Raw genomic sequence first — 24,367 nt, forward strand, 5'->3', positions numbered from 1 at the left:
TGAGCAAATAAATCATGACGCATGGCATAGCATACACATAACATACAGCATTTATCGCACAGTTCTTGACACCTTGTAAACAAGGCTGCATATCGCTGAAGTTGGATTCACTTGCGCTAATAACCTCTGTTATCTATATATCTTCTAAACTTCCCGCTTTCCCATTTGCCATCACGCTGCCTCGGTCTTGATCCATGCGCTAGACAGGTCAGTGAAGAAGGAAGCACCCTGGACCTTGGTAGGTGCTCCCTCAGTAGTCACATTGCAACTTTTGATCCAGCTTCCCTGGGCTGCATACTTGTCGGCAATGTACTTGGTGTAGTCGGAAAGCTTGCACGACGATCCGGGGCCGGACTTGCACGAGGGAATGGGATAGACGGCGTCGTTGAGGAGCACGCGCACATAGACCTCCTCTTTGGTAGTAGTCGTCTTGCTCTTGCTCTTGCTCTTGCTCTCGTCATATTTCGAGGTCGTCTGGGTCTCGGTGACATTGCAAGTCATGCGCTCCCACGAAATGCCGCCTCTCATGCATGTGTATCTCGACGACACAAACAGCCGGTTAGGATCACGTTTAGTCGACGAGAGCGCAGCCTGCTTGTCAAATACTCCCGATGCAGCGACCAGCTGGCTCAGCTGGCCATCGTTCAGGAACACCGTCAGCAGCTTGGGCACCTCAAAGGCTGCGCCTGAGGCATCGACGCCCGTAGTTGTCCCGTTGCTAGCTCCCAGAAGCTTGACCAAGGTGTCTAGGAAAGGCATCATGATGCGTGGCGGCAGATCCTTGCCGGGTCCAGTGCCATAGTAGTAGCGCAAGTCCTGGGAGTACTCATAGTCAAGCAGTTCGGCGTCGGTGAAAACACTGCACCATGGCGACAGACGGCCGGTGATCTGTGACTCAAAGCCGCACAGATACGGCATCTGCGCCACGTCGGTGGCTGTCAGCTGCAGATCTCCCTTGATCAGAGCTTGCAAGCGTTTCTGGACGGGCGGGATGTAGATGGCCTTCCACGCCTCGGCAAGTGAGCCGCCCTCGTCATCGCTAAAGGCCGGGCACTGGTCGCCAGGCGCCAGCGAGTTTCCGATGGCACCAGTATAGCCCTTGCTGGTCACCGATACAATCTTGCCTAGCTCCTCAGCACGCGGACCCAGGAAGCCTCGGGCGAAATTGCGCGCTGTCTGGATCACACGCGTGTAGTTGTTGGCCCACGTGTAAAAGGCATCGCCGTCCGTGTACAGGTCCGGGTAGCGCGTGCGAAGCGTGTAGCCCATATCATAGGCTTCCTTCCAGCCAGTGGGACTCTCCATGGCAATCTGGGCTGAGGGGTTAGTCAGAACAGGCTCCCAGTCCTTGAGGAAGGAAAGAGAGCCGGTGGCAGTGAACTGCGCAGCCTGAAACTAAGCGGGGGGAGCAGGCACTTTGATTAGCAAAGCGTACAAGTCATGTAGCGATAGGCAAATACATCGATAATAGCGAATATCAAGCATGAGAGAACAACAAGAAGCCACTTACGCGCTCGTACATGGAAACCCAGCCATTATACGCTCCAGTGTCGGGGAAACGCGAGCCGTGACGAGAAACGTACGCAGCACGATCAACCTTGCAGTTGTCAGGCACACTAGACGAGATCTTGTTCACGTTCGGGCCTGGCACGTGATGGATGGTGTTAGTGTAAACCTTGTGATATAGGCTAGCAGCGGCAGCAGCAGTAAGACTCACCGGCAAAGTAGGGGCCATTAGCTCCAGCATGCTTCAGAGGCTCTTTGGCAGAGGTGCTAGCCGGGTTTTTGATTGCGTCCTCAGGCGCAAGGAGAATCTGATTGGCCGACGAGGACGATGAGGAAGCCGAACGGGGAGAGACAGAGACGGCATTGGCGGCTGCGGCCAGCAGAACGACGGTGTTGAAGAAGGGAGCCATCGTGTCTTACGACGAAGAAAAAAAAGGTATTAAATTTAAAAAAAAGAAAATATATATATACAAGAAAAGTAACGCACAAAAAGATCGTCAAGGACAAGAGGAGAGCGAGAATGGCGCAGGCGACACCAGGTAATAGGCAAAGGAAGATCTCGAGTCTACCACCTACGAACGTCGGCCCCAAGTCCCTTCTTATACTTTGTCTTGAGCTTGGTTTGGATGATCACACCCTCCTCGGTCGGCCCTTCCTTACATAGCCAAAGCATGCGTGCCATACATAGAGACAATACCAACACTCCTTCCGCTCCCATTTTCTAGTGCACGCAAATTACATAGCATGCAAGCGTATGTAACCCAGGCCTGCCTCGGCCTTTGCACTAGATCCCATATTGATCGGCCATCTAGAGCTGATCCCCGACCCACGTGCCATTGGCCGTTGACACCAAAGAGGAGAGGGTCCGGAGAAGCGAGATTGCCACAAGATGTGTCTCTGCCAGCCCGTGCAAGAAGAGAATAAACAAAGCCAGTGTCCCAGTATGCTTCGAGGCTTCTTGTCTGCGATGACAAGCGCTGTGCTGTGCTAGACCAGACCAGCCTTGGTTTCCCATCACCAAGAAGGCTTGCCACAAGTGGTGCGCCACGTTGAAGCTCTAGCGCCTGTGATTGGCCCTCCCTCCCCCCCGTGAAGCTCTGAGCAATCCTTCTAGTAATATCAGCGACAGCAGGGGGGGGGACAAGGCAACGTATGTGCAATGTATGCGGTTTTCTTGTACGTACAATTCCATGCCAAGCTCAATAGCTTGGAGCTCGGGTTTGCCATGGGACGCCATTTTAAGTTGAGAGAGCCACGTTTTACCCGCACGGAAGAACTTCCTGTCCGTGTGCTTGTCAACGTGTTTGGCCAAGGGCCCGGACCGTAAATACCGGTCTAGGGTCACAGAGTGATCCTAGGGTTACCAGGCCCTGGCTGTCATGCTATTATGGGGAACGGCATTAGCGGCATCTGCCGGGTCCCTCCTTCCTTTGTTGTCGTTGCACACAGCAAGTGGAGGTGCCGTGCCTCCTGTTTGCAAGCGCCTCTTTCCTTTTTTTCTGCGGGTGGTTCTTTCCTTTCGTCTTTTTTCCTCTTTTTATTTTTATTCTTTTATTTTATTTCCTTTTCTTGTTGTATTGGCGCTTTTAAGGCCATTTTCCTCTTCTTTTTTCCTAATTTCTCATGCAGAGACCCGACGCAACGAGACTTCAGGCTGGGGTCTCGAAGAATCCAAACCAAGGACTTGATGGCAAACTCGAGAAGCCCTCAAGCCTTGACTCGACAGAAACTAAACAGGAAGGTGGCTGCTGACTACTCCCCGATAACATGCAGGCAGGCCCTCTCTCATTCGCTGGTGCACAGCGCGCAGAAAAACTGACAACTCGCTTTTTTATATTTTATTTTATTTAATTCTTTTTTTTTTTTTTTTTTTTTTTCATTCACTTTCTCTATCTCTCGTCAACAGAGTTAGGCTGCGTCTGTCATTATTCGTTTTATTTTTGAAAGCTATGTCAAAAACAGGAACAAAGGCTTTGATGTAACAAAGCTGCCTGAAGCCGCTGTCTTGTGTTCTTTGTGAGCCGATTCAACAAAGGTCTTAACTGTCTCTCCCCCTCCCCCTCTTCTCTTTGTACCTTGCTCTTCTTTTTCCGCTTCTAGTAAATCCCAAGCTCCAAGCTTTGTTCTCTCCTGTCTGCATGATCTGAGCTGGTGGGGGTGCAATAGCAGCTTAACACGTGCCACCTTGAAGATAAACACCCGCCCGGACATCAACCCCAAGGGCATCAACCCGCTACTATATAGGGACGTAAACAGCAGCGAAGCTTTGAGACTGCTTTGTTTTTGTGTTTATCTTTATTTCTTCGAATCTACTCCCCGTCGCGCTTACATTCACTCTTTCCTATCCCGTCCGCTCATCCCTTCTCACCATGCCCAACTCAAGTGTCAACGCTCCTTGGAAGCTGGACCCCGAGTTCGCCAAGGCAACCTCTGCCATCTATACCGCCCGGGCTGTGACTCCCAAGATCCCTGCCTCCGCTACCAATGTGCGGCGCCAAATGTTCAACGCTACGTCGAAGATGCTTCGATACACGCGTTCAATCAAGCTGGATCCGCGGGTCCAAGTTGCCCAGTACGAGTTTCCCTCGTCGCTGGACGGCACCAACATCAAGATCTTTCATTACTTCCGCAGTGACATTCACAAGGGCGGCCCACCGACCGCTGCGCTATTGCATTGCCATGGCGGCGGCTTTGTGGCAGGCAGTGTCGAGATCCTTGATGAAGGCGTGCATCTCCACGTCGGCGTCACTGGCGTACCCTGGTTCTCGGTCGAGTTCCGCTTGGCTCCCGAGCATAAATATCCCACACAGATGCAGGATTGCTTCGACGGACTCAAATGGCTTCACGCCAAGACAGCCGAGTTTAATGTTGACCGCCGCCGGATTGGCATCGTCGGCGAGAGCAGCGGCGGTGGCATCGCTCTTGGCGTTGCCATGTTAGCCCGTGACCAGGCTCTCTCGCCTCCGCTGGCCAAGCAGATCCTCGTGTATCCCATGGTGGACGATCGCATCCTGACTGCCGACCCTAAAATCGAGCCCATCGCAAGCATGACCTTCGAGGACATCATCTGTGGCTGGACTTCCATGCTGGACGTGCCACCGGGGAGCGAGGATGTGCCCATTCACGCCGCCCCAGGGCGTGCTACGTCTGAGGACCTCGTAAATCTGCCTCCGGCCTATATCGAGGTAGGCGTGATTGACACTTTTCGGGACTCAATTATCGAGCTGGTGCAGAAGCTGCTGAAGGCCGGCGTTATGACCGATTTCCATCTAGTTAATGGCCAGGTTCACGCTGCCGAATTCTTGGCCCCAGAGACGGCTATTTCAAAGAGATATTTAGAATTGCGCCAACAAGCCATGACCAGCTTCTAAGGGGTCTCCCATTATTTCATCTGTCTTGTTTTCTTTTTGGTTGCTCCTTTCTCCGCGTAATGTCATGTAACAGCGGCCATTTCTTTCAGTCACAAACATGCGGTTCATAATAATAGCAACATCTATATTCTATAAACATCCCATCCTTTTTAGCCCGTACCGTGTAGACATGAATTTGGAGATTTTTCCTGTACAGTAAAGAATACGCTTGGTGCTAGTGACTAGAAGAGAAGAAAAGTGACAAGAAAGAGATAAGGGAATGAGTGTCCCAAAGGAAAGGAAAAAGGAAAAAGGAAAGCGATATGTGCTGATGATTGGAAACTCCTGCTGGTATACACAGAAATAGACAGACCAAGAACTTGATAAACCGTGAAGAAATTGGAAAGAAAAAAGGTGCGGGGACGCAAGTGAGGGGGAGAGAAGAGAAGAGAAGAGAAGATAAGAGAGGAAAAATAAGGAACAAAGGAACAAAGGGAATGAATCGATGGACGAAAAGAAAAAAAGAAAGAAAGGAAAGAATAAGGAAAAAAAAAAAAAAAAAGAAAAAGGGCAGGAAAAGGCCTAACCATGCGAAGAAGACATACTGACTAGATGTTGTTTTCGCGGCATATATGGCGTCGATATAGAAAGAAATATGCAAAAACATGAAAGAAAGTGACAAGAATAAAGACAAGGATGAATAGAAGGGCTCTCCGTCTTAGGACAGCCCTTCAACGCTAATTCTCCAACTAGATAATGCCGCCTGGTGGATCATAGCCTGCTGCCGCCCCCCGGGCTGCCGTATTCAGGCCCGCACTCCCTGGAATATCCTGCGGGCCTTCATGGGGATTGGGGTTGGTTTTACGGAGCATGAACATGGGCTTTTTGCCCTCTTTGTCGAGTTGCTTGAACAAGATCAAAGGCTTTTCGTTGGGTCCTAAGCATCTCTCCTGGTCGCCGTATACAATGTATAGTGAATACTGTTCCCACGGTGCATTGATTTGGTACTTTCGCAAAGCCGCAGGGAGCACTTTGTAGCATGGATCTTCCAGGCTGACGCGGAACGATTTGAAAATTTCCATGGGCGTGTTGCTGCCCGAAGCGCCTGGGGTATCTGGAACGGGAGTTTCGCGTCGTCGATGTGGCTGTTGTGCCTTGTCACGGGAGTTATGGCCATAGTCGCTTTCGGTAAACGTTGAGCGGGTGGACGAAGCGGGCTCAGCACGGTATGAGCGGGAAGCAAGTGTTGTTTGTTGGAGGACGGGGGGGGAGGTAGGCGATGGTATGTTGGTGTTGTAGACGGGAGAGGAAGTTCCGGGGGTAAGGCCACCATTCAGACTCGAGAGGTGGGTTGATGAAAATGCTCGTTCGGTAGTGCTGGCATCCTCCATGATTGGTCGTTCATGAGTTGTCTGCATGTGTGAGGGGGAAGGTGCCATGACGGGCTGGAAGCGTTTTGTTGAGAGCGTGCGGCCCAGATGTCCTGTAGAGCCAGGGCCAGATGTAGGGACAGCGGTTTCGAAGGAATAACTAGGGTTGGCAGCATTGCTGACGTTGGGGAGAGGTGCTTGGGCATCTTTGACGAGACGGAGAGCGGGGAGCATGTCTTCCCTAAGGCGCCGGAAGTCTTCGGTGATACGGCGAAGATCTTGCTCGAGTGTGTTTGCGCGGTCGTCTCGCTCACGAATCTGGTCCATCAACATGCGGATGTCCTTGATGGTGGCGTTCGTATATTGGGCCTCGGCATCGGCGGCTGGTTGAATGTTTGTTAGGTCATGTCATGTCATGTCATGTGCTATCATGGGTGGTGGGTTTCAAGAGAATGCATACACAAAGGAATATAGTGGTCGGTGTCTATCTCTACATCCTGGGCTCTTTTCACATCGTAAACGCTCTTCAGGATAGTCAGACGGTGGCCGACACTGGTGATGCCCATGCTTTTGAGATCATCGTGGAGCAAGGCAATCAAGGCCTCGCCAATGATGCCATTTTCTGTTTGGGGGTGAAGAGACCAAAGTTAGCTTGTGTTGTGTTGAGTAGATTACCAGGAGGGCAGCAGCGGCGTGGGAAGCAAGTACCAAGGAAAACATTGGCATATTGCGAGAGGCCAATCGTGGCCAAGAAGTCGACACACTCCTCGGCCGACCAGTCCGTTATCAAGGTCTCGGGGAGGCGGTCGCCGGGGCCGAGGTGGCCATATGTTGTGGGGGTATGTTCGCTTGAGGAGGGCATTTCAGAGTCGTATGGTGATGCCAGGGAGTCAGCTACAGGCGAGCTATCCGCAATGTGCCCATCGTACTCGTCGTCGGCGTCCGACTCGGTATAAACGGCTCGTGATTCGAAGCTCATCATTCCAAGTTGGTCATAGAGCAGCAAGCCAGAGAGGGGCACACACAGTCGGAGTTGTAGGGCGGGACGGGGGACGAGGATTGCACTACAACGATGGTGGGGTTGGTTTAAGGCAGAGCCGGGTAGCTGTATATTCGTATTGAGAGAGGAGAAAAAGAGAACTCTTGCACTCTTTCAGTGGGTGATGTCTCGGTCTGGGAGAAAGCGCCTCGTATAGGAGCCAGGGAAGGGTGGGTTGGTGGATTCGTTGTGTTGCGATCTGGGGGGGTGGACACAAACACCAAACTGTTGTGAGCAAAGGGGGGTGGACGGAAGGAGTATTACGCAGATTCCAAGACGCCGACAATCAACCAAGTGCAATGCACGAAGGAAACAGGACGCAAAAGATGGAAAGCAACGCCTGCCTCGAGGACGGACTGGGAGAGGCACAAGCCAGGGCCGAGGCTGGAGAGCTGCAGAGCTGCAGAGCAGGGCACAGGGGCACAGAGCAGCAAGACGCCAAGGGGCAGACAGAGGGCGGAGTATGTGGCCAGAGGCGTATCGTTGAAGTTTGGCGGCAAGGAATGGCAGAAGAAACAGGTTCTCGAGACACAGAGTAGCCAGGAGGTTAATTGTGTGTATGTGGGACAGACAGACAGGGCAGGACTGGTCGAGAAAATGCGAGAGAGACGAGAGGCGACAAACGAGGCGGATTTTCGAGGTGTAAGTTGAGGAGACGGCCGTGCAACAGCTGGCGTAGACTCGAGGCGACGTACAGTGCGATGGAGGAGGAAAACGAGGAGGACGACGACGACGACGATAAAAGAAGAGCGAGTATACTGCAAGTGCAGGACGGGGAGGGCGAGCAGGCTGAAGATGACGAGTCTGCAATCCACGCCGAGGAAAGGGGCTGGCGAGAATGGGGAGGGGGTGGGGATTATAGAGAAAAGGAAAAAAAAAGGCTGCACAAGAGGCCGACAAGATGGAAAGAGAAGAACACAAGCGCTTGCAGCCACACAGAGGTACAGACAAGACAGGCCGTCAAGATGGCGATAACGATGCAAACGAGAGGATGAAACTTGGCTTAAGTGCAAGTTTTTGGACTAGAACCGAACAAACGAAAGCCGACTTTGGGGGGGGGGGGGGGGGTTTCTGGTCTGTGCTTGTGCCTCTTTTTTGTGTGCGCCTTCTGTACTGGGCGGCCTTGCACTGGGCGATGTGTTTGACAGGGCCTGGCGAGAAGCAAAACCAAACTTTTGAAGGCAAAATGTAGACAGCGACAGGGAGGAGTTCTAGTGCTGAAGCAAGCAAGCAAGCCTGTTTGTTTTTTTCGGGTCGCTCGCTCAGTCACTCAGTCGCTCAGTCGCTCAGTCGCTCAGTCGCTCAGTCGCTCAACAGGCTTGTTGCAGCTTTGGCTATGGGCGGGTTGTCCGTCCGTATCGAGCTGTGCAATATACAGCGTAATATATAGCAGGCTGTAGTATGGCGTATATTGCAGTTGTAGCTATTCATATAGCTGGTTATAATAGCACTCAGGCAAATTGGCTACAGCTACGCTACCCTCTATAATTTCTTTGTTGGGTTCAAAATCAAAAAGGGTTTCGAAGGAATCGCTGCAAGTGCAGGCCCTGGAGATTGGGGGAAAACGGGAGCATCGAGCATTGAGTTTAGTCGGAAGATGATGAGACAGGCGGGAAAAAAAGAAAGGGGAAGAGGCATAGAGAGGAGGGGGAGAAGAGAGGCACAAGGGACGAGCTGGCCCTTGGTCTCGACTAAGGCATCAATCATCAATCGTCGGCCACGGCTTCCATCAGAACATGTAAAAGGTTCTTTCTCGTCGTCGTGTTCCTGGTGGCCAAATTAAATACACACAGGAGAGCAGATCGCACCCGTCCAAGATCTCCATGTCCACACGACTGTCTACACGTCCCGATGGTCCCATGTTCATCCACCCTCGCGCCCATATCCACTTCCACTTCCACTTCCACTTCCACCATACAGACTAAACTGCGGAACTATACCCAAGCACGCAGCTACGAAACTCTTGTCCTGGCCTGGTATCCTTCTCGTGCTCCTCCTCTCCTCCTTCTTCCTCTGTTGCTATATACAGCTTCTTAGGGTTCCAGAGCCTCCCTGTGCTTGTTCGTAGTACGGGTCCAAGGTCACAGAAAAGCGGCACATGGTAAGAGAACGAGAGCCAAAAGCCTAGCAAGCACATAGGGTGCTAGCCAAACGGGCCCCTTGCGGAGCCATCGTAGGGCCTCGTAGAACCCTATACGGCTCTCCGGGGCACCAAGCCCTCTCTCCCTCTCTCTCCCTCTCTCTCCCCACTTTGCTAATATGAACAAAAGGTCCCAGAGAATATATCTTAAGGGAAAGACGGGACAGGAAAAGCCCTGGTTACAAATTGGATGAAAGCACAAACAGCTAATGGGCTGTCTTGGGCTTGGACCGTGCACAGTTTGATGGGGTTAATGGGCTAATGGCTAATGGCAGCAGGAGGGCCTGTAAATACAGGTCGCTACAGGTCTTTACAGGCCGCTACAGGTCTTTACAGGCCTCTACAAATGCCCCCCCCCTTGGCGCCCTTCAGGCCTTTGTGTGCACCTTTCGTCCCCTGAGAAGTGTTACATGACATGCACAGCAAAGGTAGCACTGGCGTTGGCATCCTTTTTCCGCGCTCGGGAGTATTGGCTACATGCTCCAGTATATGACAGGCCGTCAGCTTTCAGGTACCCGATACCGGCATCATCAGCGCTGCTCATTCCCCTCTAACTAGAGGCGGCGTAGGAACGGGCTTGCTCTATTTCTGTCCCTCGCTGCAGCGCATAGCTTCAAAGGCCTCTCTACAGGAGAAGAGAGGCGAGGTTCGTCTTCGCCTTGTCGTTAAGCTGTCCGTAAGACGGGGGGATAGAAAGGAGAGGGTCAAATGGCTTGCCGCAATGTAATACATATAGGCCCATGCACATACTTACACACAGGCAGGCGATCCAAGTATACGTGCACACACATGTACATCGTCATATCATGCCTTTTCCTCTAGTGGCTGCTATACCTAAACTATCTCGGTCTCAACAAGGCACAACAAATACATCGAATTACGCCCCCCCCCCCCCCCCCTAAGCCAGTGCTGGGCTGGGATATTCACGCAATTTGCTGGGGCCCTAGTATAAACAGGCTTTGTATGTCTTAGTATCACTCAATATATCAGATATCAGATGGAGTCTTCCACAAGCGAGACACGCCTAGATACTTGCGATAAACTGAGTTTGTAGATGCGTAGCACATGTATTTTTTTTTTGTATTGTATTATTTTACGTCTACCTACCAATTATTTCGCGGTAATACGACGGCGCGTAGCACATGTGTTATCTGCTATACGGTACATTTAGGTACGTAAATGGTACAAGGAGAGAACAAGACTAAGAGTCGAGGCAACTAACAATGGGACTTGGTGTACGTCAAATGACCTCCGAAATGAAATCATTATCATGGGACTGATATTACGGAACTATCAATCCTGCCCTGCGCCTTTGTATAAATGAAATGCAGCCTACGACATTGGACGGTCGGAACTTGAAAAGCTTAGCGTATACAGAAAGGTCCGGTACTTGAGACAAACAGAGCAGGCCAGCCAGTCCTTCGCATCTCTGCCCTCACTTCCATTGCAAGCACACTTGCTTTTCTCTCTCTCTCTCTCTCTCTCTCTCTCTCCCCATGCCCAGCCAACCACTCTGGCACTAGTAGTCTGATGTTGGCAAGGGGGATTAGCTAGAAGACCTCATAAGCTAAGGTGAAGAAATTCCGAATCCTATTCGTCCGTCCTTTGCTTCCCCCGTTTCTGTTAACCCGGGGGCCTGACTTCTATTGCTATAAAAAGGAATGCCGTTTACATGAATGTCTTGGTGGGCGGACAAGCATGAGCAAGAGTAGTCTCGTCTCGGCTGGAACCAGTCGACCAACGTTAACCTTGCTTGAGCTACGGATAAAAGGCACAGCTAGAACAAGAGAATCAAAGTTCTGCGGACAAGTATGTGATGCATACAATACAGTCCCTCCCCCTCTTCCCCTCTTCCCCTCTTGCTACTGTTCTTATGCCGTCTTATCCTTAGCTTCTTATCAAGAGCTCCCCTCCCCTGGTTCTTTACATAACAATCAACAGCCCAACCTGCCAAAACTTGTTACTCTTCCGCCCCTTGAATCATTCCTGTTTTGTCTTCTGGCGTTTCACAATCCTTCCTACTGGTCTAGAAGGACTAAAGTATAGGACTGCAAGCCAAATGCCAAGAGCGTGTGTGTATACACGCAGACGCACTTTGATGTGGTTGTTGTCTGGTATGTCTTTGGTTCCCATATAATCAAAGCTCTTTATTCATGCCCTTGGACCTTGTCTTTGTCTGGCTTGCTCAGCACTTTGCAAGTCACCATCCACTCACTCACTCACTCACTCATCATCCCCTCCAAGATACCAACAACACGCAAGCCCATGGCACTCACACGTGACGACATCCTTTTTTCTTTTTTTTTTTCCTTCCCACCATATAGCGACGTTATTGTGTAGTAAGTTCATTAAGTACGAATAAAAGAAGAAAGAAAGAAAAAAAAAAAAAAAGAGGGCACATCACAATAACCCCCTTTAGGAAAAGGAAAAAAAAAACCCCACATCACAAACATTACGCAAACAAGCACGGTAAATGCAGCTAAACAAAGAGCTGGCAAAGAAGCAAATAAAAAGCACATAATGAAGAAGTAGCAGCAAAGCTTGAACAGAATGAAAAGAAATAAATCAAAAAAATGTGTGCTTGCTTTGCTTCATCGCAAAGGGTGCTTTGCATCTTCTGCGTTGCATGCCAACACGTCTTCAATTTTCCACCGAGGCGCCACATACTGACCCACCAAATTGTTGGCTTTGCGCCACTCGGCTTCCGTCTCTGGCGTTACGCCTTCCGGCAGCGGCGGCTGACCACCCGAGATGCCCGATGAGTATTTGAGCTGGAGCAGATCCCCAACTTCATCACAGGCGATTAGTAGACGATTCAAGTCCTCCTTGTTGTGCGCTGCCGAAATACAGAACCGGACACGTGACGAGATAAGTGGCGTGGCCGGGTAGCCGACAATAACAACCGAGATCTTGCGATTAAGCATTTCCTGACTAAAGGCGGCCATCTTTCCGGGGTTATACACGGCAGCTGGGATAATGGGTGAGTCATCGTGGCCATAGACAATAAATCCAAGTCGCTTGAGTCCAAGACGGAGGTAGCGAGAGTTGAAGGCAATGCGTTGCAGACGTTCCTTGCCCTGGCCAGGAAACAATTCACCGGTAATCATTTTGAGCGAAGCCAGAATTTGCATCAAAACTGGAGGAGTAGGCGCCTCGCCTAGTTGTGTAGCCGCATTAGTGCTCTTGAGCTGCGAGATGACATGCTCGTCAGCTGCAACATAGCCACCATTGGCACCAAATGACTTGGTCAATGTACCCATCAGGATATCCACTTCAGCGGGGTTGATGCCAAAGTAATCGCAAACACCACGGCCGCGGGGACCAAGGGCGCCAATGCTATGAGCCTCATCAATAAAAAGGTAGAACTTGTAGCGCTTCTTGAGCTCAAGTAGGCCAGGGAGATCACACATGGTACCTTCCATTGAGTACAAGCCTTCAACAGCAACCAAGATCTTTTTCCAGGGACGGTGGGTTCGGGGCTGGCCTTGAGCAATGGCGTCGCGGAGAGTGCGCTCTAGATCTTTCATGTCATTGTGCTTGAAGGCACGGATGACAGCGCCGGAGAAGCGAGCCCCAATGCGGATCGAAGAGTGGTTCAGTTCATCAGAGATAATCAGGCAGCCCTTGGACACCAAGGCAGGGAATGAACTCGAATTCGTGACAAAGCCCATAGAGAAGACCATGGCAGCAGGCTTTCCGACAAAGTTGGCAATTTCCTTTTCAACTTCCAAAGCAAGATCCGAAGTACCAGCGTCAGCACGAGGGCTGCTGCAACTCACACCATAGGTCTTGACACACTCCTCAACAGCATCAGCACAGGGGCCCTCGGACTGGGCAAAACCCAGATAGTTGTACGAGCTCATATTAAGGGTCTCAGTGGCGCTTCCAGTATAGACGAAGGAGCGGTTCCAGTCATTAGAGATACGATCCATGACCTTGATGTAGCGACCAGGGACGCCAGTTGACAAGCGGGCAAAGCAGTCATCCAAACGGATCTTGAGACGGCGAACATAGAAACTGTCAAAGTCCTCATTGAGAGGAGCATAGCCATTCGACGCTTTAAGGGGGGCATAGAAGCGATTGTCGCCGAAACGCTTGCCAAAGAAATCTCTGACGTGGCCAAGAATGATAAAGAGGAGGTAGCTGATGTAAGTGGTCAGGATGAAGTAGTAAGATGGCTCATCAATGATAGGGGCGGCCAAAGGCTCTCCGTGATGCTGGCTCACGTAGAGATCGGTTGGATCGGTCAGGGGGCCAAACTGTGCGTCCATGAAACGTTGACGGGCAAGTTCCTGTTCGGTAGGGGGTTTGAACAAGACCTTTTCAGAAGAGCGAGTGCCGTCAAGCTTTGAGTCGCATTCATTGCCATCGGGACTCAGACTAATGGCTGGGAGACTTGAAGATGGTGAAGAGTCCTGCTGGGGAGTGGATGTCGATATCTTTTCCTGGGCGACTCGGAGGGCTTGTTGGTGTGATGGACAGGATTCCGACCCCAAGAGCGCGAGACGATTCTTGGAAGAAATGGAAAGGCGCCGCTCGGTTACTTCATCGATAGTTTGTGTCATGACTGCAGTGGAAGAGGAGGCTGAGGAAATGGTATTGGACACCTTGCGGGGCATACCAGGCAAGAGAAATCGACGTTGCCTGGGCCAATTAAAGTAGCCAACGTGGATTAGGCTGAGAAAGCAGAAATTCTAAGTACGGCGGGATAAAATACACCTTTGGGGGGTCCCGTGATTCCCTGACTTCTTTTTTTATTCTTTTTGGATTGCTCGATATCTCGTTATCGTGGGTCGGAGGGCAACGAGGTTGCAACGTGAGGTGAATCAATCTATGCGTATACGATGTGGCAAGTCGAGGGGTAACCTTAGGACGTCAATTCACAAGAAAGAAAAAAAATATATGGACGGATAGCGAGAAAAATTAAAAGGGGCGTAGAAGAAAAAGAAAAAGAATGTGAAGAAAAGAACAGCGGAGGTTACGGCAAGGATTTGTGTGAGACGACAACGCGTTTCTCTATGTGATAGTCACGACAGGACAACACAGGACGATCGGCCAGATAAGATTGGATAGGAAAGGTGTCAGGGCACCACACACTAAATGACCAACAGCTACTGAAGTGTTAGCAGCAAATTGAGATGAGAGGGAGGGAACGTAAAAGAAAAAAAGAAGGAAAAAGAAGGTGTAGGAGGGAGAAGACCATGGGAGGGAGAAATAGCGAAGGAGAAGAAAAAAAGGAGGGGCCACCCGAACGGTAGAATAGTACATGACAGGCCAGTTTATGCTATGCTCGCTCTCTGTCTGTATGTATGTATGTACAGGGGACCGGGAGCCAGAAAAAAAGGAACAGGAATAAACAGCCAGTCAGACACGAGCACGAGCGGTGAACATTGCTATGCTCGAGTGGGTGGAGCTTTCGTGACAAGACAGGGAAAAGCACAAGACAGTCAACTAGGCCAAACGGAGCGAAGAGATGCTGGTAATATCAATCAATGGCTTGCCTGTTTGCTTTGATGGGTGGGTGTGCAGATGGAATGGAATGGGGATAGAGAGATAGATAGACATGGAGGGAAACAGAAACGGCCTGTTTGACACCGCTTGGACATGCATGTGCTTTGGATTTGGCTTGTGATAAACAAAAGCAAACACTTGCATCAACTATCAACCAGCGAAGCGTAGGCGAGCAAAACTCGGCAAGAAGAACCAAACGACAAGGCCGGTTGATGAAGCACTGCAACCACACCGATAATGCCTGCTGTGTCTTCAACTCGACCGTGCAATAACCACGGGACTCAGGAAGAGGAAGGACAAAAGAGAACGTACCGACATGCAATTATCTTGTATGGTAAGACAAGGTAATCAAATTGAGACTGATAATCGAAAGAAAAAGATGAATTAAAAAGGAGGAAGAAGAAGGGAAAATGAAGGTAAAGGTGAAAGAAAAGACAAAAACAGATGAGCACAAAAGAAGAAAAAAAAGGGAAGAGCAAACTGAAGAAGTATAGAGTGGGAAGTAGGCAAACAAGAGAAAGAAGAAAAAAAAAAAAAAGGAGAAAGACGCAAGAAAAGAAGTCGCAGAGCAACAAGGCAAGAGCAGAGTATGAGAAGGCAAGGCTACTACCAAGAATAACAACTAAAAAGAGCCAATAGAGTATTGAGTGCAACAGGAATTTCGCGGCTGAGAAATCCAAAATCCGCAACTACCTTATTCTACAAAAATGGCTCTAGCTAAAGGATGGACAAGTCCAGATCAGATATATGCAAGTATACTACTGAGTGCCTGCTGCTGCAATGCTACCAATGCTACATGGTCTGTGTCTTGAAATCTGGCCTTGTTCCTGAACTAGAAGGAGCGCCTCCGTTCCGTCCCATTGTATCCCGTTCCATTCCCAATCGTTCGACCATTGATTGAATGGATGAACCAATCGTATACAGCCTTGCTTCTATCCTATTACATCCTGTGTTGTTGTATCTTGTACCTTGATATCAAACGCTTATTTTACTAAGAAGCAAAGCAGAAAAAAATCTGCATCCTTCCAGCCTTGCATGTTGAAACCCATACCCCTTTTTTTAGTCAAGACTATTTTCACTTGCCTGAAGAGCAAGCCGACTTAAAAGGGCGCCAAAAGAGCGCGAAGAAATAATAAATGGCAATCATTGGCACTCCTTTTTCCAAGGGCACTCGTAAACAAATGCTTTTAGTTGGCTCCTTGAACGAACTGGTGCCATGCCATCTCTTCAATAGCATTCGGAATCTCAGACAAATCGAAAAATGCATCATTGTTGGGGTTGTACAAGGTCCCTGAGGCTTCGAGCAGCTAGCACAAAGTGCAACCTATTAGTGGAGATACACTAGTCTGCTTATAACCCTAACATAATACCTTATGCTGAGGCATTAAAATGGATTTTAAGTAATTATGTACCTAGTACGAAGAATGGAAAAACCACGTAAAAACAACCGAGTTGATGATCACTAGCTGCAGAGTGTTTGGAACCCGCATTTACTAGCCAGATCACACACGGCCAAGTGTTTGAGCGTCCCTATAAAGTAGCATCGCTCTTGCAGTAGAGATATATCATGATCTCAGCTTGTATACTTTTGCAACCATTCCGCTAGAAACCCGTGAATCGCAATGTCCGCCTGAACGGCAGTTTCCAAAGGCAAAAGCGGTGAAAGTCGTAAATTGGAAAGAACGATACAATATTTATAAACTGCCTGTATCGCGAAAGAGGGGAAGGCCAAGCTCCCTTTCGCATAAATGTTTGTGGTCTTCTCTACCTCGCTATCTATGGTCTCATTCGGCCGCACGGCTTAACCCATTTCTCCAACAAACTCGCTGAATCAATCTAAACCCTGATGGTCATTAAGCCTGCCACAGCCGCGCACGCATATAAACGGAAAACCAAGGCTTTTTTTCTGCGCTCGCCTTCTTCTTTATCCATTCCCCTGGCTCGGATTTCTACGGTATATTAAACAGCATCGCCTCTTCGTTTGACCCAACCTCCGTTGCGAGTTCACAGTTCGCTACCACTTATAGCTGAAGCAATCGCTCATATCAGATCTAGCCATGACGGACATCCTATGGACCCCGCCACATCCCAAAGACACTCCTATGTGGAGGTTTATCACCAAAGTGAACACAAAACACGGCCAGAACATCTCAAACTATGAGGGCCTTTTCGAGTGGTCTATTAACAACCTAGATATATTTTGGAGCCTAGTTTGGGACTTTGTCGGAATTCAATCTAGCGAGGCTCCAACAACTGTAAGTCCCGCGGCGATGACGTCGATGGTTTTTAGGGTTAGATGCATATTTATAACCCTTTGTCTTCTGACATGCTATTGCGCAGGTGCTTCCATCTACCTCCATGTTTCCTCGCCCCAACTTCTTCGCTGGCAGCAGGTTGAACTATGCGGAAAATCTTTTGTTTCCAGCAAACATTGAGATAGATTCTACGTCACCAGCCGTAATTTCTCTAAACGAGCTTGAGGCGTCTGATCTGAGCCCTGACAACATCCCGGCTCTCGCCTTGACATGGGCTGAACTCCGACAAGCAGTTAAACAAGTCTCTACCCACCTTCGCAAGTCTGGGGTCAATGCCAGTGATGTTGTGGCCGGCTACGTCGGAAACCATAGCCAGGGGCTGGTAGCAATGCTGGCTGCAGCCTCTATCGGAGCCATTTGGACAAGTTTAAGCCCAGACACTGGGGTTACAGCCGTGACGGATCGACTCATGCAGATTAGACCCAAGGTTCTGTTTGCTGACGATGCTTCAGTCTACAACGGCAAACAATGGCCGGCAAACGACAAGGTCTGCACCATAGCAAAGGAGCTCCAACCCAAAGGCTTAGAGCTCCTTGTTGTTATCGACGCCCTTGCTAGAAATACCGCGGATACAAGCGCCTTCAAGATACACAATATCAAGACTGTGAGCTACAGCTCGCTCTTAACTAACAACATGTTCGTACTTTCCATACCGTTGTTGTTCCGCTCCATAACTAAAGCATTTCTACAGCCCCGACGAGAACCCAATGTCTTTTGAGCAGCTTCCACCTGATCATCCATTATTCATACTGTTCTCTAGCGGTACAACTGGCCTTCCTAAAGCTATCGTACATTCAGCCCTGGGTACGCTTATCCAACACAAGAAAGAGCATGTTCTACATGGCTCTATGGGGCCCAAATCACGGATGATGTATTACACAACTACTTCATGGATGATGTGGCATTGGAGCGTCTCTGCGCTTGCCACTGGTGCTTCCATTGTTCTTTATACCGGGTCTCCTTTCAAGCCACATGGGCACATGAGTCTTCCACGCCTCATTTCCCTCTTGCGTGTAACGGATTTTGGCACTTCTGCTAGCTACCTTACTGCACTTGAAGGCGCAGGCGTGCGTCCTATCACTGACCCAAGTTTAGATCTTGGCTGTTTACAGACCATATACTCAACCGCCTCGCCTTTACCGCCATCAACCTTTCGTTTTGTTTACTCTGCTTTCCCCCCAGTTATGCTTTCTTCAATTACGGGTGGCACCGATATCATTTCTCTCTTTGGAGCCCCTTGCCCTCTCCTACCGGTCAAGGAAGGCTCTATACAATGTGCTGGTCTTGGAATGGACGTACGTGCTGTGGACTCGATAACTGGCCTGGAAGTCCCTGCAAACGAGCCTGGCGACCTTGTTTGTGTCCGACCATTCCCGGCCCAACCGCTGACTTTCTTCTCGCCCACTTCTCGGCTTGAAGGTGACAAAAAGTACTTCGAGGCATACTTCTCGCATTGGCCCCAAGACACAGCTGTTGCTGGCCAACCTGGGCCTGTGTGGCATCATGGGGACTTTGTTAGTATCTCTGATGCCGGGAGCCGCTCGCTAGTCATGCTCGGCCGCTCAGACGGCGTTCTTAAGCCATCTGGTGTGCGTTTTGGGTCTGCTGAGATCTATAACATCCTTGTGCGTTTCTTTGCAGCTGACGTTGCCGACTCTGTCTGCGTTGGACGAAGGCGTGAACAGGACTATGATGAGACTGTTTGTCTCTTTGTCAAAATGAATTCTGGAAGACCCTTCACTGAAAAGCTGGCTGCCGATATCAAGCGCGTTATACGGACAGAACTAAGTCCTCGGCATGTACCCGGGATTGTAGAAGAAGCCGAGTGTGGGATTCCTGTCACGGGCAATGGTAAAAAGATTGAGGTAGCAGTGAAGCACATCATATCCGGACGACCTGTTACCAGTAATGCTAGCGTTGCGAACCCCGAGGCCTTGGATTGGTTCCGGAAATGGGCGCTGGAGCATTGATATCAACAGTAACAATGTTTATTGCCAGTTATGTGTCGTGAAGGATGGGGGAGAAGGACAGAGGAGAGGTTTGAAGTAAGGTTTAAATTGATAATATCGTAATATACGTCATTTTTACACAAAAATGCTCAGTTCTTGACTGATGCAAGACTGAAAATATTTCTAACCCCAAAAACAAAAACAAAAAAAAAGCTTCCGTGATAAGATGTCGAAAAAAAAGGGCCATGAAAACGCCGAAATAAAGTCAAGGGAGAATGGTGAAAAGGAGGGTGAAAAATAAAGAAGTATATCGACTTGGTAGCCCGACCATCTCATCCTCATTTTTATGAAAACGCGGGGCCGCCGCCGCTACCACCGTCGCCACCACCGCTACCACCATTGGTATCTATGGGTGGAAACGAATCCATTGCTAGATAGTCTAGCAGATCTGTACCGCCCACATTAACACCCTCCGATGTCATTTGGACGTTGTTGCTGTCGACATTCTGTAAGAACGCTGGGCCTGGGGGCAGATACCACATTTCGCCGCCTGTCCAGTCCTCGAAGCCAAGCGAGCCGGCATTCAAGGCGTTGGAGGTAGTGGTAGACCCGGCGGCCGAGGCGGCCGAAGATGGGACAGCACCGGCAGTAGCGATAGTAGCAGCATTGTGATTAGTGGTGTTTGTGGATGCAGACCTCGAGGGGCCATCAGCAAGGTGGCTAGTCGATGGGTCGACGAGCGGCGTGGACGTGTTATCTGTATTGAGTAGGGAATTGGTAGCAGCAAAGTGGAAGTTATTGAGATCAAATGGTGTTGCGGCGATGGCAACGCTAGGAGATGTAGCTTCTACATAAGGGGTTGTGTTGTTAGCATGTATTTTCTCAAGACCCTTGTCTGTCTTCTGTTTAGCTTACCACGAAGGCCTTCTTGCAGTCTTGCTGCATGGCTTGAGACCCATTCAGATTCAATGGACACTCCATGAGTCACGCCATCCATGGCCATGACTGAATCTCCACCATTGGGCGTTAGAGAACCCTGGTTTCCTGTAGTAGCACTAGTGCTCGATGTTGTCCCTGGCATCACCGGAGCTTGGATGAAGCGTGTACGCAGTCTGCTCGTCAGTGTCTCGAGCAAATCAGCGAAGCGCACGCCAAGATGTACATCATCTACAACGCAGTTACGCAGAGCCTCGACAGCTTGATCCATAAGGCCGATACTGATCTTGACATCGGACCGCGGCGCACCTAGGGCAAATGTCTTGAGCAAGAACATGGCGCCGCTGATAATACGGAAGTATGTGCGCACAGGCGCATGCTTGAGATAGCCCTTGGGTAGCAAGCCATAAACTACGATACGCAGCAAATTGCGGCAGCCGTCAACTACTTCGCGAATGTATGTTTGGTCTTCTTGGGTAAAGCCGCCTAGTTGGCCTAGAGGAAGCTTTCCGTAGTAGTTTTGCGTTTGCGGTGACAGCTGCGGAATGGCGTTATCCCCTTCGGTATTAGTTGGAGCATCATGGTTTCCAGCAGTAGCATTTGCAGCATGGTTGGTGCATCTCTCAACGACGGCTTGGAGAGATAGAGAATTAATGTAGATACGCACGTATTCATACTCGATGGTTAGAATATGGCGGATATAAGGCGGAAGACGGAATCTGTCAAACTCCTTCCACCAGCTATACAGCATCGGCTGGAACTCGCGCAGGAGTTCAATGTACTGGCCGCTTTGAATGATCTCTGTCGTGTGCTGCCGCGACTTGAATAGGCGTTCATTGCCAATGTGCATTGCATTGCTAACGCCTGCCCAACAATGAATGATTTGGTCGTCCAACTCAAGATCGGGTATGTAGTTGAAGGCAATAGAAATAGACGAATGACTTGCAGGCGTTGTTCCATCCATAGTATCACGACGATGTTTACGACCTACAGCAGGGTCAGTTTTCCACAGTTGTTCTGGCACCATGTTTTTCCAGCCAAGACGACCGGCTAGTTGGGTCAAATAAATAAGAAGCAACCGCTTGATACGGTATGCTCTTTGTCTATAGCCCTCATCTTCATACTCGGGCCGTGGCATCGAGCCGTCGCGCAACAGTTCATCGATGTCGTCAAACACGCCAAGTTCATGCGCTAGGCCCATGGCTGTGCTGAGCAGCATCCAGCACATACGGTCGCTTCTCCACGCGGGTTCCAGCCAACTTTCAATACGCTTGCCTCCAAAAGAGCCTTCCTGTCGCTGCTCTGCCTCACTAGCAAATGTTGCTTCATAGTTCGGAAGCATCAGTTCGTCGATGGCCTCAGTTGGGGGGAAATGTAAAGCCCTAGGATGCCATTCTGTCAAAATCATCAGGGACTCAATAGTTCCTAAAGTCCGCAAGCTACCCTTGCGCATGCCTCTCCACGGGGCTGTACTACTAGTCTGGAAATCTTCTGTTGGTCCAGATGGATGTAGGCGGCCACCAAAAGCCTCTTGGCCCCAAAGACACCGTTCTACCATGCCACGCAGATATGTCCAAAGCTGCTCGTGAATGGCATTTGATCGGCAGTGGCCCCCGGGTCCACTAAGCTTCATGTATCGTGAGGTTATAGTAAGGAGTGTGACGGTGAGAATAGGCTCTTCACTAAGTAGGGTTTCATGTGAAGCGGGATTGCGAAATGTGGGTGGCGAAATAGGAGTCAGTGGAGAAAGATAGGTATAATAACTATACAACTTGTTAGACATGTGTGATGCAAAATAGAGCAAAACAGGCTTACAGAAACTTACTAGTCAATATAAGCGATAGCTTCTTGGGCAGTAAACCACCCCGCGCGAACAAAGCGAAAGCGACCCCAAGCTTTGAGTGCTCGTTCCATGCCATCTTGGGTCGTTATATTGGGCGCTAGGCCTATTCCCGTGCTTATCCCCAGGCCTGGAGCCATATCCAAACCAACTTTGGCGCTGCTGTCGATAGTGGGCTTTGAAGCACGAGATTCGGATCTCTCAGCTCGTGACTGTCTGCGTGAATGGCTTCTAGGAGGGGCTGATGTGTTGGCGGAGAGTGTTGCAGTTGAGGAAGGGTTGACTTGTGGAAGGGTAGGTGTGGCCATGGAAGTAGAAGAGGCTCTGCTGAGGTCCTGTCTCGAACTAACGATGGGACTGAAAGACGACAACGACATGTTAGACCTTGGGTGAATCCAGGGCGAAGGCTTATAGGTAGACATTAGGGCGGGGGTAGGAGTTAAATTCGGGGCAGGAGGGGGACCAGATATGGGCGCGGGGACAGGGACAGAGCGAGTGGCAGCAGAGGCGAAGAAGGAAGAAGATGAGGAGTGTTCTGGTTTCAGAGCCACGGGAGAGCATTGCTGTACGAACCTGTCGGTGGCTGCTTTGTACAAAAGATCAAGGGCGTCGTGGGGACCATAAACTCGGTCTCTCATTACCTCCTGTGCCTCTAGATTGGCTAACTGTGCATTGGAGTCCTCGCCACTGCTGAAATCACGAGTGGTGGCGCTAGTATCGCCGGGGCGGCGTAAAGGTTCTCTGCGCCCGATGGAGCCACCGGGAGTCAAAGGGGCCTCACTGTATATGGATCGGTCGATGGGGGTATGGGGAGCTTCGCCGGCGTGTAGTCTCTTGCGCCCGTTTCGAATAATGTACTCGTCGCTTTCAAGCTCGCCGTCGAGGTTGTCAGTCTTGCGCTTGCGACGTGTTGCGCTAAAGAAACAGTCCTTGCTTTCGCGACGGCATCGCACGCAGGGAGGATCGTGAGGATTGTCGACACTACCGAGATCGCAGCGTACTTTGCGACGGCGACACGGAATGCAGGCTTGGTAGACTCGTTTGTGTTGCAGATTTGCTTGTGCAGTTTGGGATTGGGGATCTGATGGAGTAGAGGACTTTGGTCGTTTTTCGGTAATTGATGGGGTAGTTGAATGTGGTGTGGTGCTCGTATTAGGAGGACGTACGGCAGCGGGCTTGGAGGGGGAGCCGTTATTTGCGGCTTCGGTAGAAGAGAGTCCATCAGTAGACGTATCGTACATGGCGACTAAGGGTCTCATATATGCTCAGCCAGAAACCCGGGAGTACATAGGTTATGGCCGGGTTAAAGGCGGCTATGAGATAGGCAAGACCAACGGAGAATCAACAAAATCAAGAGCAGCCAATACTGAGGGCCCAAGGTTTCGGCGGGTAAGCCCCCAGATTACTATGGTATTCCCAGTCAAGCCTCGGTTTGAAGCGGGTGAAGGAAAGGCAGGTCCAGGCGCAAAAAAAAAAGCAAAGACAGTGTATGGATTATATAAAAGTAATAGTAAGAGCAGGGAAAGGCAAAAGGTAATCAGCAACAAGATAATGGACGGATAAGAGTTGAATGTGCGAAAGATGCCTAAACAGAGAGGTAGCTAGCTAAATATCAGTTTCTCGGAGGATCTATGTAGCGGTTGGTGCGGTGAAGATAGCGATGAAGCTTAGAGATAGAGGTGCATGCGATTTGTAGAGAAAAGCGGCCCTTGTTATCGCGACAAGATAAGCGCAATAATTTGAGACTTCGGAAACAAGAAGCAAAACAAAGACAAAAAAACAAGACCGGATAACTTCTAGAAGGAAATTTCAAGCTTTGTGACAGCGAGGTAAAAAAAAAAAAAAAGAGAGAAGACAGGGCGTTGAAGAGGTCGAGGGAGGTCAAGAGGGGGGGAGGGACCGACAAAGTGACTCGTAGTACCTAAAATTTGGGGTTACTTTCTTGACAGACGAAATCCGAGAAAAAAAAAGATGAAGAAAAATCCCGATTCAAATTTTTGATTAAATTGACAGTCAAAGACAAAAGAAGAAAAGAGAGATGCTCTTGAAGCCGGGGTTGGGCGGAGTTTGGGGAATAGCACAAGAAGCTTTGATGGGTGACAAAAAAATTAAAATAAGTAAATCGAAAATATTCCCTGTCTTCAGGTCGAAAAAAAGGGTAAAAAAAAGAGAATTAAAAGAGACGGAATCTATTGGCGACGAGGGCCGACAAAGCCTGTTCGTGTTCGGTCTTGTAACCTGGGCTTTGACAGAAGAGAAGAAGAAAGAAAAAAAAAAGATGAAGGAAAACGGAAAAAGGACAAGATAGCCCGCAAATACGTAAAAAGAAGGTGCAGAAAATTCTCTTTCAGCCTACCTGCCTATTTCTGCCTTCTTTCATTTCTTCCCCCGTATTTTGCGCTCGTGATGTT

General features: G+C 49.7%; 6 protein-coding genes across 6 annotated transcripts; 2 read left to right on the top strand and 4 right to left on the bottom strand.

Annotated features, from left to right (window-relative positions):
- Positions 1-171: 171 nt before the first annotated feature.
- On the bottom strand, positions 172-1,916 carry HOO65_020249 (Acid phosphatase PHO12; the record flags this gene model as incomplete). The annotated part of the gene is made up of 3 exons (XM_071006651.1): positions 172-1,395; positions 1,511-1,644; positions 1,718-1,916. The coding sequence occupies 3 exons, from the start codon at positions 1,914-1,916 to the stop codon at positions 172-174; spliced, it is 1,557 nt and encodes a 518-aa protein (XP_070860887.1).
- A 1,959-nt stretch (positions 1,917-3,875) lies between these two features.
- On the top strand, positions 3,876-4,877 carry HOO65_020250 (putative alpha/beta hydrolase R526; the record flags this gene model as incomplete). The annotated part of the gene is made up of 1 exon (XM_071000026.1): positions 3,876-4,877. The coding sequence occupies one exon, from the start codon at positions 3,876-3,878 to the stop codon at positions 4,875-4,877; it is 1,002 nt and encodes a 333-aa protein (XP_070860888.1).
- Positions 4,878-5,605: 728 nt separating this feature from the next.
- Positions 5,606-7,205, bottom strand: HOO65_020251 (Protein STE50; the record flags this gene model as incomplete). Its single annotated transcript, XM_071006702.1, has 3 exons — positions 5,606-6,609; positions 6,687-6,848; positions 6,902-7,205. 3 exons carry the CDS (start codon positions 7,203-7,205, stop codon positions 5,606-5,608), a joined length of 1,470 nt encoding a protein of 489 aa, XP_070860889.1.
- A 4,791-nt stretch (positions 7,206-11,996) lies between these two features.
- On the bottom strand, positions 11,997-13,970 carry HOO65_020252 (Serine palmitoyltransferase 2; the record flags this gene model as incomplete). Its single annotated transcript, XM_071000027.1, has 1 exon — positions 11,997-13,970. One exon carries the CDS (start codon positions 13,968-13,970, stop codon positions 11,997-11,999), a length of 1,974 nt encoding a protein of 657 aa, XP_070860890.1.
- A 3,003-nt stretch (positions 13,971-16,973) lies between these two features.
- HOO65_020253 (acetoacetyl-coenzyme A synthetase) lies at positions 16,974-19,201 on the top strand (the record flags this gene model as incomplete). Its single annotated transcript, XM_071006532.1, has 3 exons — positions 16,974-17,171; positions 17,257-17,867; positions 17,923-19,201. The coding sequence occupies 3 exons, from the start codon at positions 16,974-16,976 to the stop codon at positions 19,199-19,201; spliced, it is 2,088 nt and encodes a 695-aa protein (XP_070860891.1).
- Positions 19,202-19,524: 323 nt separating this feature from the next.
- Positions 19,525-23,197, bottom strand: HOO65_020254 (Transcriptional activator ARO80; the record flags this gene model as incomplete). Its single annotated transcript, XM_071006331.1, has 3 exons — positions 19,525-20,027; positions 20,096-21,879; positions 21,942-23,197. The coding sequence occupies 3 exons, from the start codon at positions 23,195-23,197 to the stop codon at positions 19,525-19,527; spliced, it is 3,543 nt and encodes a 1,180-aa protein (XP_070860892.1).
- Between the last annotated feature and the right edge of the window lie 1,170 nt (positions 23,198-24,367).

Source organism: Ceratocystis lukuohia (genome assembly GCF_044167205.1).
Source record: "Ceratocystis lukuohia strain C4212 chromosome Unknown Supercontig2_pilon, whole genome shotgun sequence".
Classification (NCBI taxonomy): domain Eukaryota; kingdom Fungi; phylum Ascomycota; class Sordariomycetes; order Microascales; family Ceratocystidaceae; genus Ceratocystis; species Ceratocystis lukuohia.